Genomic DNA, 19,086 nt, shown 5'->3' with positions numbered 1-19,086 from the left:
GACATGTTATTTAAGGAAAATTTCTACTATTTGTACACATTGGCTTAAAAAAATGTGTAAATAAAATCCTCAGTTTTGAAAGTAAAATTAAATTAAAATGAATAGCCGGCATTTTCACAAATAAAGACAGAACATCAGCCTTTTGTAATTTTTAAGCATAAGTATGGTTTAATTAATATATATTATCATCAATTATATACATTAAAACTCGTATATAAAACTCGTATATTAACACTAAAACACCATCGTTCATCTTTTTATTGAATGTATTGTAACACAAATAGATATATTCAAATTTCTAGTGCAATATAATTTTTGAAAACAATGTGGGATTAACTACAAGAAACACGATTATATTTTGAAGCTTGTCTATGTAAACATATCCGTGAATAATCAAATAAGATTCAGCTTTCGGTTGTATTACGGACATGTTTTTACCAGATTGCAATATTCACAACGATCCTCTTTTAAACTAAAGCAAAGACCACTCGAGCATGTATGGACGTAAGGTGCATTCCCTACACAAGAAATAAATCTATGACAGGTTGTTGGATGATGATATTTGTTGGTTATGGTGCTGTTAAAATTCTGGTTACAAAAGTCACCTGAAATGAAAGTTTAACAATATCATAAGAACATGAGGAAAATATATATTAACTGTAAGTAGACAAAGTTCTACAACTTGCAAGAATAACTAGTACAAGATACATATGTACATTTATCACGAGTTGGTTGACCGTTATGACATAACCGTTTCACAAATGATATCGGATATGTTCCTTACGTCGTAACTGCAATCCCCTTCCCTTTCATAAATGTGACCTACCGAATAAGACCATTTACCGGATTTGTTATCACATAAGCAACACGACGAGTGCCACAAGTGGATCAGGATCTGCTTACCCTTCCGGAGCACCCGAGATCACCCCTAGTTTTTGGTAGGGTTCGTGTTGTTTATTCTTTAGATTTCTATATTGTGTCATGTGTATTATTGTTTGTCTGTTTGTCTTTTTAATTTTTAGCCATGGCGTTGTCATTTTATTTTATATTTATGAGTTTGACTGTCCCTCTGGTATCTTTCGTCCCTCTTTTATTAATGATGAAACAAATCTGAAAAGTAAAATCAATCTCACATAGTTCAATGATTGTTTAACTTTACAGAATGACGATAACTGAATCCTAAGTATTATTTATATGTATTTCTTTCATTTAATGCATGTGTGCTTATTCAATTGAAGCTGCTTTATTTTGTTAACTGTAATTTACGTGTTTTATTTGTTTGTACATTTCTATTTAGTATAATTAGTTTTGATGGCAGAAAAGATAAACATGTTCTTGTTAAACGATTTTCTTTCGCTTAATGAGATATTTTATTATTATCATTATTTATTCTAAATTCTAAAACCCGCATATAACAAACCGCTACGCAGACAAACGTGTTCTCTCGGGTATATTGAAAGAATATAATTCTGTAGTTTCTGTTCTACTTTGTTGGGAGCATATCAATGAGACGGGATGGTATGGGAATATGTTCTCCAGTAATTGGGGCAGATTATTTATTTTCATTTTGTCTTAGGCATGGTGTTTTTCGTTAGTCAGGGCAAGAATGTTGATAAAAAAAATCCATCGACCACAATGCCCCCCGTAAAAGTAGCAACGCTTGTTTTGCTTTTATTCATTCAAAAGTTTCGGAAAGGCCTTATCGGTTTAAACGAAACGGCCGTCTTTGCTTGTTTTATTTTAATTTTGATGCAATATACAAATTATTATTTATGAACATCTACTTACTGGAAACCAGGTAAAGAGTTACACTGTTAGAGTAGATCGGCGAAACATCCGGATGAAAGCCGTTTTTTACTCTACATCTAATGGTTGCATTGTACATATCCACAGTGAATCCAATCCAAAACTTGAGAACTCTTTTTAATTCGCAGTTTTCTGTTGTATCTACTTTGGTTGTATAGCTAGGAATGATTGTTTGGTAATTATTATTCCCTGCCAACTGTATTTGAACTTGTATGTCACCCGTTAGATTGCCAATTAAACCAGAGCAACTATGTAGATTTGAAGCTCTTGTGGAAGTCAGCCCAGCAACCTGATCAGAATGTATTGTCATATTGACTTTGTTCTGCTGTAAAAGGAATAAAAATAATTTCAAGAACATTACAATATTACTTTGAACTAAACAGTTTTCAAAATAGTCTTTCTCCATTACTGTTACATAAAGGTTATACCACTGTACCAAGTGTGATGCGACATTTATCTACTGGAGATTTAAATTTTCACATTTAAACCGCGAGGTTGGCCAAGCATTTTACATATTTAAATTTATGTGTTGATACTGGATATTGAACGTATTGCACCAGATTTTTTGGTGAAATCTGTTTCTCTAATGGATTTGAGACGAAATCATTCTTTTCGAATGATCTCATCATTGTGACGTCATCAGGCAGGATCGTCTTTTTCATAACTTCTGAATAAAAATTTCAGAAAAAAAGCTAGACAATTTGAGGTCATATCGAATTTTAACCAATGGCAAACTGATATCAAATGAACCACATATTGAATAAATGAAAATAATCAACAGATCAGTTTTTGTTAATTAATGTATGAACAGGTTTCAAATAATCTCATCATAGATACAAGTAGTATTTATCTTAATATTGTTTATACATAACATTGGAGTTCAACATTGTTCAACCTAAGCTATACATTGATGTTTTTATATATACAACAGTAAAGTCGTCTGTTCTATAATTTTACCGTTTTTGACATTTTGACTTAGTGTAGATTCGAATTGCGGATGATGTAGTATATATAGCTGCGGATGATGTAGTATATATAGCTGCGGACGCTGACCTTGTATGCGCACCCGGGTTTTCTCCTTTTTGAGTTCATGCCGTTTCTTCAGTGTTTATCATGATTTTTTTAATCGTCTTCTGAGATTTGATAACTGTTGCCTTAGTAAACACGTTCTTATACTCATTTTCAAGTAAGAATTGACAATGATTTTGATATTGTGAGTGTTATAAAATCAAGTCAAGGGAAGTCGTCCATACTCCTTAACATAGTGAATTAAAATTGCTTATTGTGAGCTTGTTTCTGCATGTGAACAACTGTAGCATGTATCGAAACTACTGTCTGCCTTTCTTTTTAAAATTACAGAATGAGATGCTTATTGATTATCTCTGATAAAAGAATTAAATATGTGTTAAGGAATTGAAAGATGTTTTTTTGTTAATGTAGTATACTTTATATAGAATTTACATATTAATTGTTTCGAAACTGGTCAATTTGCTTCAGTATATCAAACCTATGTTTCGTTAACATCTGCTTAGATGCTTTTGTTTGGTTTGATTTAAAACTATTTGCTATTGATACAAGTTTAAAAAGTGTTTTCTTTTGATATATGGTCATCTTTCTTTCAAATAAGTTCTATATCTTTTAAATTTTATTATATTACCTTCTGAACAACAGTCGTATTTGTGCAGGAGCTACCTTTGAAGGGAAATAAAATTTTCTATAATAATACATTAATATTTTTTTGTCATGATATGGTGAAGATCACAAATTAAACATCGTTTATTCAAATACATTTATGTCCTATTCTGTGGCATACAGCAGTTACTTGATATTTTTGCGTCTTACTGGTTCTGAAGGGCATAAAATAAAATCTATGAATTGGAGTAAATTCACTATTTCTTTCCATTTCCATATATCACCAATGAAAATTAGAAAATGCATGATATCAACAAGATTTGTTATTAACAAGCTAAAGATTAAAATATCAATTTACAAAACACAAAACTAGCTTTCAGTAACTGCTGAATCTTTTGTTGGTATTTTGTGTCTTTTGTTGTTTTTCGTGTTTTAAGAGCCGATTAAATTTTTCAAGCCATTTTAAACTGATTTTTATAAACTTTGTACATATGTTGTGCTGTTTAATAACTTTCAAAGGTTTAGCACTTGCTAACACGTTTTACAGCATAAAATTATTTGGGCCGGTTTCAAGTCAGGGGACTTTATTTCATTGGTTAATATATGCCATATTTGTTTAATGTAATCTGGCTTAAAATAACTCGTTCGCGTTTTCATTTAAATTTAATTTTGTGTGGCCTTTTTATCGGTATCTTATGTGGCAATGTTTTGTCAATTGTTCAAGGACAAACAATGACCTATAGTCTATCTTATCAACATCATGTCGTCTCTGCATATGGGATAAGTATCTTATTATACGACTTCTACTATTTTATATAGCTAATACAATGAAAGGTATTTTTGATACTGCAGTTAATGCGAACTTCTACAATTTTTGTCTCTTCAGTGATGCTCAAAACGAAATAAATATAAAGTATATTAAAAAAGGAAAAAGTTGAAATTGACATTGTACACATTTAATTTAGATATTTGTTTTTACATCTATCTTTAATTGAAATTTGAAAACCTTCCACATTTTAAGTCTGAATCTTAAAAAATATTGCTATGTCTATTGTCTTTTAACTTCTGGATATTTGAATGTAATTTGTTCTTCATTGGATTTTTTTTTGCATTTCGGAAATAATTGATATAACATTGAAAAGAACGTCCAACATATATCTGCGCTTTCAAATGATAATTAAAACTCAGTTGAAATTTTCTAAAATAATGCATAGTGTTTTTATTCATTACCACATTTTAAATATGTTTTCCTTATGCGAACACTTTCTTACTTGTTGCTGGACATGTAACATCATTGCAAGGAGTGCATGTTTCTACTGTGTATATTCCAAAACAATAGCCGTACTGACATGCACGACCATAGGGTTCTTTGTTCTGGCATTCAATATAATATTTACAGTTTGTAGGATGTACACGGTTGCTTTGGGATACAGTGTTATCTTTACACGAATCACCTGAAATGATTTTACTGCTGTAAATATACATACACAGCTTTTTGATATGAGTTGATCAAATAGTGAATTCTTCACTTACATTGCGTGATGAATTATTGGACGTAATCTATTCAAAGAACGACAATTCAAACTGTTTAAGAGTCGGGCATTTAATCACACCTGCAAAAACGTATTCGGTATTGTTCTGTTTCTTTTATTTATATGCATTCACAGTAGTTTGTATCGCTTCATAATAAGATTAAACAAATAGCATACCAAATACCGATGGCGTTAATCTGATGATATTTTATTTTGGCGTGTTTGCATTGTGAAAAATACGGATAATTCTTGAACCAATGCATGCATATATCATAAACTTAATCATCTTTTCAACATGTATAATTATAGATTATCGTTGATCATCACAACGAGATTGATTCTCTCGCTTTAGTCGGTACGGCAAAAGTAAGAAAAGCAATCGAGTTAAGATGACCAATGATAATCGCAAATTGTACCTATGACGACGTTGTCAATTTCTATGAAATCTCATTCACAACGCCATGTGCCCCCTTAGTTTCTAGCGATTTTTTTCCCATATCACTAGAGTCCGCTGAGAAAAGAAATTATCACTCAGTAAGATGAAAGAAAAATTTCGTAAAATAGCGATAATGAGATATATACATTTTTTGAATGACGGAGCGATGTTTACGCTTGTTGAATATCTCTACTAATCTGGTTTACCCCTCCAAACTTGCTTATTGTTATTTTCGGAGTTTAACGTGAAAATTCACTAGTAAATACATACGGCAAATATGCCGGCGAATTATTGGCCTACATCTACCAATCTCAAAAATGTACACTTCTTCTAAATTTTGAAAAGTTAAAGAGTTGTCTTCAGAAAATAATAAAATAATTAGTTTACGAGTTCTATAATTAAAACTAGCCATTTAGTTATAAAAAAACCAATATGCATTATTTTTTTTATTTTAATTTTCATATGTTTTTATGCAGCTTTTCATGTCATTAGATTATTTTTAGTTTTAACATATCTATAAAAAGTGGATTTGGAAACAAGTTATTTCAACTTATATTAATCCCATTCCACTTTGTGGATTCAAATGCAGCATTGTAGGGACATAAGCCTTCACTTTTTCGAAATCAACAAGAGTGTCGTTTACGTGCAAGAGATATGGTTTCACTTGCACGGGTCAGCCATTTATCGTCCCCCTCCGACGGAATATCAATCTTTCTTAAGACCTTACTCGCAAATGGTTTTAAGGGAAAGCCGAAAATTCATCTAGACTAGAATTCACACTAAATGCTAATAAATATATTCAATCCAATGCATTGTAAATTGCTTATTTTAGATTTTTCATAATTTGTATATAATATTTAGTATGCTATAAACCAAAAGTTGGGAATTTGAGTCAAAACGGTGAACATAATTTGACAGCTACCGCCTCTTTAACAATAAGTTTATTTACATAAAACGCAATATTATTTTGATAAACGGTAAAATAAAAATAGTTATTAGTAAGAATAAGGATAAAGATTTATTAGGTTCAACTGAAGTCCATATTCACAACAATAAACAAGTGATATTTACCTGGTATTAGACGAACTGTTTCATTTTTTGAATAAAAGGCTGGAGAATCTGGGAAGTGTTTATTAATTACTGAACATCTGATGATAGCCTTCTCCATATCAGATGTAAATACTATTCTAAATACTATTTTTCTATGTATTTCGCATGACGTCCTGTTGTCCACTGTGCTCTCAATGATAACATCTAGTTTTCTGAACTCTTGCTCTCCTGACTTCAAAATCTCAATGCTTATGTCTCCTGCAGGGTAACCAACGTAGGCTTCGCAAGTGTGCGGCAACAAATTTCTGCTAACTTCCGGGTCAGCTATTTGATCAGGATTGAGTTGAAAAATGATTCTATCAGTAGGTGAACCTTTATGGTGTAAACGAAAGAAATCATGTTTTGGATTTAAGTACTCTTCATAATTAGTAAAAGAAAAACACAAAAAAAAAAAAAAAAAAAAACCCCAAGAAAACACAAATTGAAATTGACTTATTTACAACCTTCTTTAAAAAGACCAACAACTAGAAATAGTCTCATCATAGATTTATTAGGGTCACAATTGTGTAAACCAGGCGCGAGTTTCGTCTACAAAACCTCGAGATAAAAGAATAAAAAACACAAAAGAGTATGAAATTTTGGAGCTTCGAAGACTCAAAATTTCTACTCTTCGGGTAGAATATTCTTAGAATTTCAAATAATTTAACATTTTTTTAATCTTTATGATAATATCAAGGATATGTTATGTCAAATTCAGGATACAGTAGTTTACTGATGTTCAAAACTCATAAATAGATCAACACATTAGTGCTGAAAACTGAGCATTGGATAATCCCGAGATTAAACCTCTACAAGCAGTGTAATCGACACATTAGGTTTAGGTAAACTAATAAAAGAGGGACCAAAGATACCAAAGGGACAGTCAAACTCGTAAATCTAAAACAAACTGACAACGCCATGGCTAAAAATGAAAAAGACAAACAGAAAAACAATAGTACACATGACACAACATAGAAAACTAAAGAATAAACAACACGAACCCCACCAAAAACTAGGGCTGATCTCAGGTGCTCCGGAAGGGTAAGCAGATCCTTCTCCACATGCGGCACCCGTCGTGTTGCTTATGTGATTACAAATCCGGTAAAAAGTCTAATTCGGTAGTTCAAATTCATGAAAAGGAAGGGGATTGTAGTTACGACGTAAGGAACATATCCGATATCATTTGTGAAACGGTTATTCCATAACGGTCAACCGACTCGTGATGGCGTCCGAACAATTTACGAAGTGATAATTTCAACTTCACCATTTGGAACTCTTGGTTTAATAGCTTCCTTGTGAGCAGTAACCCTCTATCATAAGAGATACTAGGCATATAATTGTGATCCATAGACGCTTGTTTCGTCTACAAAAGACTCTTCAGTGACAATCGAATCAAATGAGTCAAAACGTCCAAATGAACTCCGGATTTGAAAAGCATTAACAAACGAAAATTCCAAAAGGTTTTGACGAATAAGGTATTCTGATTGTGTAAAACATCTTTAGTATTTGTAAAATCAAAGTTTGGTAAAAAGTTTAAAAACGTTGAATGAATTATCACTTCCATGAAAAAAAATTTGACTCAAGTATCCGTTTTAGTAAAAGTCTGGTGACACCTGTCATAAAGGCTAATGACGAATAAACACCGAAGTTAAACTTGCAGTCTTTCAGGATATCTTATTTTATTTTATCACTCACACATTTTTTTGAGAAATGTTTTTTAGGTTATGTATTACTTTATAATTTGTTGTAAATAATCCGGCTGACGCAATGTCAAGTTTTTATTCTTTATAACATGAAATAGATGAACACTATCTCTGAATACTAGGGTCCAATATTATCTGTTGATTAAAGAGGGGCGAAAGATACCAGAAGAATAGTCGAACTCATAGATAGAAAAAAAAACTAACAACGCTATGGCTAAACACGAAAAAGACAAACAGTAAATAGTAGTACACGAGACACAAGATAGAAAACTTAAGACTGAGCAACACGAACATCACCAAAAATGGGAGTGATCATAAAGGCACCCATCGTGTTGCTCATATGAGTACAAATGCGATATATATCTAGTTCAGTAGGTCACATTCGTGAAAAGGGAAGGGAATTATATCCAATATTATCTGTGATACGGTTATTCCATAACGGTCAACCATTTCGTGATTGCGTCCGTAAAATTGACGAAGGGATGATTTCAACTTCATCATTTAAAACTCTTGGTTTAATGGCTTCCTTTTAAGCAGCAACCTTTTACCAAGGAAATCATGATAGGATATACAAGCGCGGAAATATGGTATCAAATGGGAGATATTGTAATAACTGGCCAAACGGGTGTCTTTTACTTTGCTGCCACCACCTGTGTTTACAGGTACACAGGGAACCTCAATAGACTAGAATAACTAGTCTAAAACAGAGAATGGTTTAACAACAGGGTTAAAACACTTCTGACACATTAACTTTACTTTATATTTAACGAGAAACTCAAATTGCGAGAACAATATGGGTAACGAATATTCAAATACGTAATAGTCTGTGTATCTAAACGCACTTTCTATCGTGTAGTTTATAGAACAGCATTACACTGTAAAATAGAGGCTGCACCTCTATAAACTGGAATCGCATATAAACTAACACTCAAGAAGTGGAAACTTCCAGGACAGTACCATCAGACTATTCCACAAATGAATATTATCTATCTGACAATCGAATAGTCTCTTGTCTCAGTCTAACAAGAAGATCTATTCTCTCATGAGACAGTCTAAGGACAACAACCAGAAACCAGTTGGACAACAATGGCGTATTATATGTGTTTTCAGCAAGGAAAAGTAAGATAAATGTGAGCATAAAGATGTTTTATCAGTAAATTCATGAACTGTTCAGTTAACAATATTACACAGTTTTTATCTAAATTATTTGCTTCAGTGTTCAATCAACTATCAAATATGCTATAACATTAACATACATATATTATATCTATGCCATCTTCTAATAAATTATACATTAAAAATAACCTTAACTTGTTATATTTAATACTATGACTTCAGCCTCCTGGAGTAAGCACAGGAAGACAACTTCAATCGCTGAGATTGAGATTATTTACAAAGCAGTTTAACTATTCTAGCTTCTTACAATTCCTAACCTAACAAATATTCAGAATTAACAAATATTCTCTCTGAATGCTGGAAAATCTCAGCAAACAGGATACTTAACAAAATGTCCTTAACAAAATGGGAGGGGAAAGGGGAATGGGGAAGGCATGTAACTTTATTCCGATTAACTAAAAGAAACAAGAGACCAGCTATTTATATGTACATGTACAATTATATTAAATCCATTTTTGATTCTGATCTAAGTCTTAGAATACAAAGACTTATAATGAACAGAACAAGTCCAAAACGTCCGGCTAAACTGCAGTAAAACTGCTTAAAATCTCATGAAATACATGATAAAAATATGATAAACTTCAGCTATTGACAGTATCAACTGACCGAAAATCTGGCAACATCTCCGTAGGTCTGACAAAGTAGGAAGAGCCCCTGATGAACGGGTGCAAGCCTTTTATACCCCGATGAAGCTATCGGGGCAACGAACGGTTCTTAACGGGAAAACGAACGGGGAACTGTGAACGGGCCTGACAAGAACGAAAATAATCCCCGATTGCTAGAATTAAGTACATAAAAACGTAAACAACATGTTTACGGAACATAAAAATCATCTTAGTATCATTTACAATCACCAACAATATCGTTTTAATACAATAATCCTGGAATAATCAATCTACGGCGCTGTAGTATTCATACACTGTTTTACGCTAGTGGTACATAAAGTTCACTGAGGTTACTCACAGGTCACCTCATTTGCATAATCAATACACTAAAATCATTGTGCCGGAAATGGCGACTGAAGTGAAAGTGAAAGTTTACTACAAAAGTTATCTCGTTTATACAACAATAAAAATGGTTTTACACTTGGAAAACGGATTACATAGAACACTGAAAACATAATGAATTGAATTAAAAAGGTGAGAACCGGTGTCAAACTTTAAAATAGCCAAACATCGAATCATAGGCGATAACAGGTGCTCGACATGAAAATACACATGTTTGCCAAGGAATTTCGCTTGGCCAAGTCATTACAATATATCAGACAGACTGTACAAGTGTTACAATTTAGTGGTCATATGTGACATATACAACTCAAAACAGTTAACTAATCATAATATTGGCCTTAATATTTCCCAAAAAGATGTCTTCAAATGTACATTGAGAATATTTGGGTCAATATTTCCTCATCAGCGACAATCATCTACCAAGAGAATCATTAACAGACGTGAGATAATATTTGATAACCTTACCTTTTAAAATAGAAAAAAAACAACAGAAAGGGAAAATGACAATATACCCAATACTTTACATTGAATTTTCTTTACAAACTATTTTCCAACGTCCTTCTGTAATTATGTATACAGTTTCGTTCACTATTTTTTTTATGCAATAAAGTACTTACAGTAGATTTCCGTAGTTGAACTTGGTGCTTCTGACGGGCTACTCTCTGAATGGAAAATAAAACACATCTGAGGATTAACAAAATATATTATCTTAATTCCTATACATTTCTAGGAATATGAATGGTTAAAAGCAACCGTGTGGAGGCCATGTATATTCCATGATAGATTAGCGATACTTTATTAGTTACATAGTGTGCTAGTGACCTAATACGGATTAAATTTGGTCAGTAAATTCCATATGGGGTGAGAGCTAAAGGAAAATGTGGTTATACATGCGAAATGTGAATATGATTTATATTTTGTACTTACATCAAAGTAAGGCAACGTCGCATGTTTTTAATAAGTATAAGACAGCAACGAAAGAAGAAGAGAAGCCGATCACTTTTCTTTTGCATGTCAACAGTTTTGGCTCTACATGAAAAACGTACCTTTTGTAGTTGATAAAACCTGATCGGTTGATGTCGTAAGCGTAGAAGCTGGATTTGTAAGGGTATCCGTTTGCGCTTCTGTACTAAATATTAGTGTTCTAAATGTACTTGATACAATCGTTGACGTAATACTATGCTGGGTGTTGTTTAATGTATCAGTTTTCTCATCTGAAATATAACATACCAGATAGCACACACTATTACGTTTATTTTGGTTAAAAGTGATGTTCATGACACTCCTTCGTTTCAATCTAGTATTCATTTTTAGTGCCCTTCCTAAAGTAACTACGTGTTCAAAATTTAGTTAAATGAAAATTAAATCATAAAAATGAAGACCAACACGATTCATAATTTATACGTTCCATGTTACAAAACTGGCGAAGATTTTTAAACTTAGTTATATAACTTGTTCTTATTTTGTGCTTTTACATCACTTTCCCTAGATTAGGGCGAGATTAGATACCCGTATAAATGTTTAACGCAGCCACATTCTTTAAATTAAGTTAATGTCATTTGTTGCAATGTATCGTTTTTTCAATTGAAATGTTTTACATTTGTCAAATATTGAAAGGAATTGCAGTAAATGTATCTATTACAAATGTATGATAGCAATAGACATTACAAATTGATAAAGTGTAATTACTGACTGAACACTCTTCAAAATAGATACAATGTATTTTGTATAATTTCACTGGTCCAATTTAAACACGAAACGGGTTGAGGTCTAAACAAAAGTAGTGCAACCCAGTATTAGGTAATGTGTCCTTCGACCCCCTAACCTGTTACTTCGTTTATGTTTGTGTTTCATCTTAATTTGTTATTTTATCAAAATTTGTGTTAGTGGAAAATGTGTGATAATCTAGATATATGGATCTTCTGCATATCGTTGAAAGCCGTTCATTGACAACCTTTGACTTTAAGGTTTCCGTATTGGCGACATGCTGTAATATTTACTTATATACCAAATCACCTATCATTTATATTTTAAGAAATATTTGTTAGAACTGGAGTGTACAAAAAGCTTTTTTTTATTCGCCAGTATGTCATTAAAATGTCCTCTCCTTTTCTGTAGAATTAATTACTTCTGACGTCCCTTTTTAACGTTCAAAGACGAATGATAAAGAGGAAACTAAAGGTGAGTCTCGAATAAGAATAGTACAGAAGCATGTCATTGGTTTATATATCAAAATAATGTATGCGTTTATTTATTTGTCTGAATATTCGGATATTTCATTTCAATCAACCTTTAAAAATATAGTTTGTCATTCAGTAAACTGTAACCGAATAGTTACATTAGATATTCAAAAGCTTTAAAATGTCCAATTTGTGACGTATACTAAATAATAAAACAGTATACTAATATTACACATAGATTTGTTTAAACTGAAAATTATCCATGCCTATTTTAACCAGTTGAAACATGGTACACGCACACGTACGTTTTCATATTTGAATTTATTACCTTGCTTTTAATTTTTTTAAGTTTAAACGTTCTAAATGAAGATGGATCTAGAAGGGAAATTTAAGACGCATGATCTGTTTTGTTTTTTTCCTTCAATTTATAAACAATATATAAATATTTAAGTACATTATCGTCAATTATTTGTCTTTATACGTACACGGATATATATTATTCAGGAATTTTATACAAACTCATTAAAAATTCACCAGTAACAATTGAAAAACCCTACAAAAATTCTACTGATTTAAAGTTTGTTGGAATAGCATATCAATAAAAAAGTTTTTTGTTCATTAAAAATTAACTGAACCTGAATTAAATTTACTAAGTATTAGGAAACGTTATACTGTAGGTAAAAATGTTATCAGTACACGTTTCAGCTTTGGATACGAGCTAACAATTTAAATTAAACAAACTTTCATTGGTATTTCTAAGCCATAAGAAATAAGCTGCACAGCCAAGGCCAATCAGGAGTATTATTATTATTGCAGCAAGAATAATCATTCTACAGGGAGAACAAGGAGAATTTGCAGATGGTTTATTTGCTTCTTTGTCTTGCGGCAAGCAGTAGTCATCTGCTGGTCCAAGTACCTACAATTAAATATCTAAAATGGCAAACAGCATTCAAGAATGGAAAGAGACAATATATAGCTTGAAAAAGAAAAAAAAATCCAAAATGAGAGCCAAAAAGTTATATTGTCATTAAATTTCAAAAAGGCCTTAATTTGGTTTTTATATGGATCTATTTTAAATGCCGTTATACTAATTTAAACAAATATTTAAAAAAAAATAAAAAATATAGGATTCAAAACCAGCAAAATATGAAGTTTTTCTGCCAGTTTATGGATATTAAAAAGTTATCAAAGGTACCAGATTTGTAATGAAGTACGCCAGACGCGCGCTTCGTCTACATAAGACTTACCAGTGACGCTCATATAAAAATAGTTATAGGGCCAAACAAGTACAAAGTTGGAGATCATTGATGACCCACAATTCCAAAACGTTGTGTCAAATATGGCTAAAGTAATCTATTCCTGGGATAAGAAAATCCTTAGTTTTTTCGAAAATTTATAAAAAAGACCATATAATTGATATTCATGTCAACTCCGAAGTGCTGATTACTGGGCTGGTAATACCCTCGAGGACGAAACGTCCACACATCAGTGGCTTCGACCCAGTGGTGTTAATACATGTAGCTATCAAAGGTACCAGAATTATAATTTAGTACGCCAGATGCGCGTTTCGTCTAAATTAAAGCTTAAGGGGACATTTGGTTCGCCAGCCCAGCAGTCAACACTTCGGTGTTGACATGAGTATCAATACTGTGGTCATTTTTTTTTTAAAATTTCCTGTTTACAAAACTTTAGAAATGTTCGAAAAACTAAGTATTTTCTTATCCCTGGCATAGATTACCTTAGATGTATTTGGCACAATTTTTTGGAACTTTGGGTCCTCAATGCTCTTCAACTTTGTAGATATAGGAAGATGTGGTGTGAGTGCCAATGAGACAACTCTCCATCCAAATAACAATTTAAAAAGTAAACCATTATAGGTTAAAGTGCGGCCTTCAACACGGAGCCTTGGCTCACACCGAACAACAAGCTATAAAGGGCCCCAAACTTTGTACTTGTTTTGGCTTTATAAATATTTTGATAAGAGCGTCACTGATGAGTCTTATGTAGACGAAACGCGTGTCTGGCGTACTAAATTATAATCCTGGTACCTTTGATAACTATTGGACACAATCTAAGTTCCAAAATAGTCTGTAACCAATGGTTGTTAATGATGATATTGAAACCATAGAAAAAAACAAAACGGATAACGAGTGACAGCTGCAGTAAAGTATGCTAAAAAAACCTAATAACTATTGAAAATCTTACCAAAATATTTCAACAAAAATAATGCATACTTGAGGAGTTACTAACTTATCTTTTTTATGTCATACGCCAGGGATAGGCACTAGACAATTAGAACCCCGACTATATGATTCGTAAATGCCAAAAATAAAGCTTAATAGAAAAAATTTCATCTACAGATAACTTGTGGTAATGCAGCATAGCCTGAAATAACTCAAGCTGCGAGAAAAAGAAGATATTCTAAATTAAAGACAGTCAGCTGTCTTGCGGTAGTATCATTTTCGCTAAATAGCAAATAAAACAAAATGCTTTATCGGACCCAGTCATTTTTAAAAGGGAGTCCAACAACGGTTAAATAAATGGGGGTTTCAAACCAATTAAAATGCGGAGGGTTTTCACCGTAGATAAAGGTAGGGTAGTTCCATCCATACATCCCCATTCAAATACATTAAGAACAGATTTTATTTTACAAAGGGATCTTTTAGAGGACAGTGGTGGATCCAGCTATTTTGTAAGAGGTCCAACCATGGATAAAGGGGGTTCCAACCATATGTCCCTAATCAAAAGCGTTGATTAGCAAAAAGTGGAGTTCTGCACCCGGACCTCCCCAAGGATCAGATACTTATAGAGAACAAAGGGGGAAAATCCATCTTAGTCATTTAAAAAAATCAGAACAAACAATATTTAACTCATTCGATTATTATCCTTAGAACAACAACACATGAATAACCATAAATACATAATTTGATCAATAAGACAACCGCATGACTTCTAGCAACGTGTAAAACATGTTTGGTGCTAATCCTCTCGAGTCTTACCATATAACCAGTTGTCAGTTCAGTTTTTACATCATTCCAATGATACGTTCGGTAATTCTGATATCGTAAGCTTCCTCTTTAAGTGAAAATCATTCTTAAACTTGTTTAGTTTACACAACGGAAACATAAAAACGAAAATGAAGTATATTTAGATTATCATACGACCTTCACCAATAAGCATAACTAAGACAAAATAAAAAGCTATCAAAAGTTTCGATATGGCAGGCCGTTGTGAAATGTATTCCCTATTTTTGATATTACAGTTTAGTTTTTAAGATTTGGGTTACATGTATACACACATTAATGATTGCAAAACACTTACATATTCTTTTTGGTCAAAACAATTGACGTCTGACTGCCCAGACGTTCTAAGTTTTGTTGAATCTGCTATTTCATTGTATATTCGATCATCATCAGTGACGGGAGGTTTGTTTGATACTTTATCAACTTGCGATTCTTCTCTGATAGATCCCTGTACACTGAGATAATCATGGTTGGAAGATATACCCTTTTCATAACGATTACAAGGGTGTAAATATCCATTAGAATGCCTCTGTTTTCCACAAATATCAGGAGGCGGAGAAAACCCGTCACTGTATGATCTGTTAAGGTATGCGCTAAAATTTCTGTCATCGAAACTCATCTTTTCGTCTTGGAGCTCCATATAAATTCTATAACTGATTAACTGTTATGCGAGATTTGAAATATTTTTTTAACATATCTATTTCAATTTAAAGTCTTTTGTTTGATTAAATAAACAAGATGCTACCGGTTTGATATGAAATAGAATAATAGTAAAGACTGTTAAAAGATTTGCATAAGTATAGTTCATGGTATATGCATTATTTGAATGCATATATATAGAGACACCATCATAGTGGGTTTTATTTTCTGTAATACCTATTGAAATTCGAGTAATAATTAATGTTTAAATCTACAACATGTATATTTTGTTTATTGTGTTGTATTGAAAGGAAGATTCTCAACTAACCTATCTTTCAAAAAACTTTAAAAAAAAAAACAAATGCAGAAAAATGCAATACAAATGATTGTTTCAATTCTGTAAAACGTTATATCATAATTATAAGTTTCTTAGTCGCTGTCATTGGGTTTTCAGGATCTGTGCCGCGGCATGAGCAATGACATAAAATATCATCATTTTAATGTAAGTCGCGGAACAAAGTTTTTTCAACTCCTTTACACTGTAAGCTTAATCTAAATTATGATGATAAGATAAATCAATCATAAGCCGATGTTTTTTTAATACCTGTGAGTTGAAATACCCAAAACTGACTAACTCTATAACTTTTAAAACGGAGATGAAAAAAATATGCCTTTCTTTCAACCTTTATCAACCTCAAAGTTTGTGACTTCTTCAGGATTGTTCTGACCTTTAAGAAATTTTACATGCAGAAATGGGCAATTCAACATCTGAAACTAACTTATTAAATGTATGACAAATGCTATAACATAAAAAAATTACAAAAGGTCTATCGGAATGATTTATAAGCAGTTCTAGTTGGTAAATGTGTATTGGTGACACAAATATTTCAACTAAACAGAGAAAGGTGAGAAGTTTATGTTGAACCAAAATAATAAAAAAGATAAAAGGTCTTGAATCGTCAGTATAAATTCTTTAAAAATTAATAAATGCTGATTGAAGAGTATTTGTTGTTACACATTTAAAGTATAATTTCAACTGATAAATAAACACTGATTTTCTGATTGAAACATAAAGACGTCATTATTTTTTTTGACAACATAAAAATACCATGATGGTGTATGGCTCGAAAAAAATGTGTCGACCAAATGTGAGGACCAATACGAAAACGAGTATTATGTAAACAACATTTCAATTGAATTTTTTGCAGTATTCCTTTTTAATAGAGATTCTACAGGTACAATTTAGAACCAAAACCAAATCCGTGTATATGTGAAAGAGCTTTTAAAATGTCTTTAGAATAGTTTATCAAAATTAAACAATAGACACAATTGCTGTTCATATTAGATTAATAACAAGTCTGTTAAATTCCCGAACTACAGGCTGCTGACTTTGGACAGGCACATATGAAATGTGGCGGGTTTAAATCTGTTTTCTGGCGATCAACACTCCTCTCCCCTCGGACAGTAGTATAACAGCACAATAAAAGAAAAAACAACCAAGTATAAATCAGTTCGAAAAGTTTCACTGATCATATCGACATTTAGCACAAACAATATATTGGCAAAAGACACAAAGTGTCGACGTAAGAGAACTCACTGTCACTTAAAACATTGTTTAATCCATCATTTTCATCATAAACAAATGTCTGTACTAAGTCAATATTATTACAGATGTTTTCCATTCGGTTTTTGTGTTAAAGCTTTGGATTTTGCTATTTTAAAAGGGACTTTCCGTTCAGAACTTTCCTTGGAGTTCTTTTTTCCCTCTTACTTTTCACCACTTAAAGCTTGTACAAATCTAAAAACAACAAATTCTAAAAATCATGATCCTTCAAAATATGGAATCAATCACTACACATTCCCTGGATGAAAAGTAAAGACTCCATTTACGGTTTGAGCAAAACAAAATAAAATGCAAAATATTGACGAGATATAGGACATTATTAGTTCATAACTGTATTACATATATTGTATTTAATTTTACAAAAACGAAAATCTATTCAAGTGCCGATGAAAAACATTTAAAGATCTTACAGGGGTACTACATTGCTATTCTTTAAGAATACGTTTAATCAAAGGATCGATGAGTCAATGTAGATTGTATCATGCATAAGTTTGATTCTGTCATTTAAATGTCAACTTCCTTGTTCAAATGTTTGTATATTTACAATATTTTTAAACCATAAAAGGAGGTTGTCATGGTAGGTTATATCAATATCATGTTTTAAACGTCAATATCGTTAATAATATCAACTTATTTAACAATTGGAAATGTTAAAAAAGATATTCGACTAATTGTACAAACTACGTACTAAACTGACCTGGGAAAGTCCCGATTTACCACTTAAACTGCGTAGAAAACGGGATAAACCGGATTTACCGGCACAAAAGCATAAACGTTTAGAAATTCATTTAATATTAAATGTATGTCTAAATACATACAAATAAAAAACGGTACTAGAAGGATAATGCTAATCGATTTTTCATTTATTGTTCCAATAAATGCAAACCTTAATTTTCAATGAGCTTACACTAAAGTTTTTAAATGTTTGCACTTATGACATTCAATGACATTCTTCCTTTATTATGTTATGACCAATAAGTACTATGTTTACTGTTTTGTAAATTTGTCTTATTGTTTTTTGCTGATGTGAAAATGTCACAAGTTTAGTTATGTGGTGTTCATAAGTCAGGAGGCTGTAATTCAATGGTATCGCTTGTTGCAATATATCATATTTGCGTTTGTTGATTGTTTTATGCACAATTCAAGCCATTAGATTTGTCATTCATTTGAATCATTAAACGTTTGTCTTTTCGAGGCTTTTTTTGTCTTGAATGCTGTATGTGTTATTTTTTTTGAAAG

General features: G+C 32.0%; 1 protein-coding gene across 1 annotated transcript; it reads right to left on the bottom strand.

The window, feature by feature from the left end:
• Positions 1-240: 240 nt before the first annotated feature.
• LOC139516665 (uncharacterized) lies at positions 241-16,350 on the bottom strand. The gene is made up of 9 exons (XM_071306887.1): positions 15,883-16,350; positions 13,303-13,477; positions 11,428-11,595; positions 10,999-11,043; positions 6,478-6,828; positions 4,710-4,892; positions 3,464-3,498; positions 1,789-2,131; positions 241-605 (listed from the first exon to the last, which is right to left on the bottom strand). Exons 1-9 carry the CDS (start codon positions 16,222-16,224, stop codon positions 421-423), a joined length of 1,827 nt encoding a protein of 608 aa, XP_071162988.1. The 5' UTR covers positions 16,225-16,350; the 3' UTR covers positions 241-420.
• Between the last annotated feature and the right edge of the window lie 2,736 nt (positions 16,351-19,086).

The sequence above is a fragment of the Mytilus edulis genome, chromosome 3 (genome assembly GCF_963676685.1).
Source record: "Mytilus edulis chromosome 3, xbMytEdul2.2, whole genome shotgun sequence".
Lineage (NCBI taxonomy): Eukaryota > Metazoa > Mollusca > Bivalvia > Mytilida > Mytilidae > Mytilus > Mytilus edulis.
This window is presented reverse-complemented; position numbering and strand designations above follow the sequence as displayed.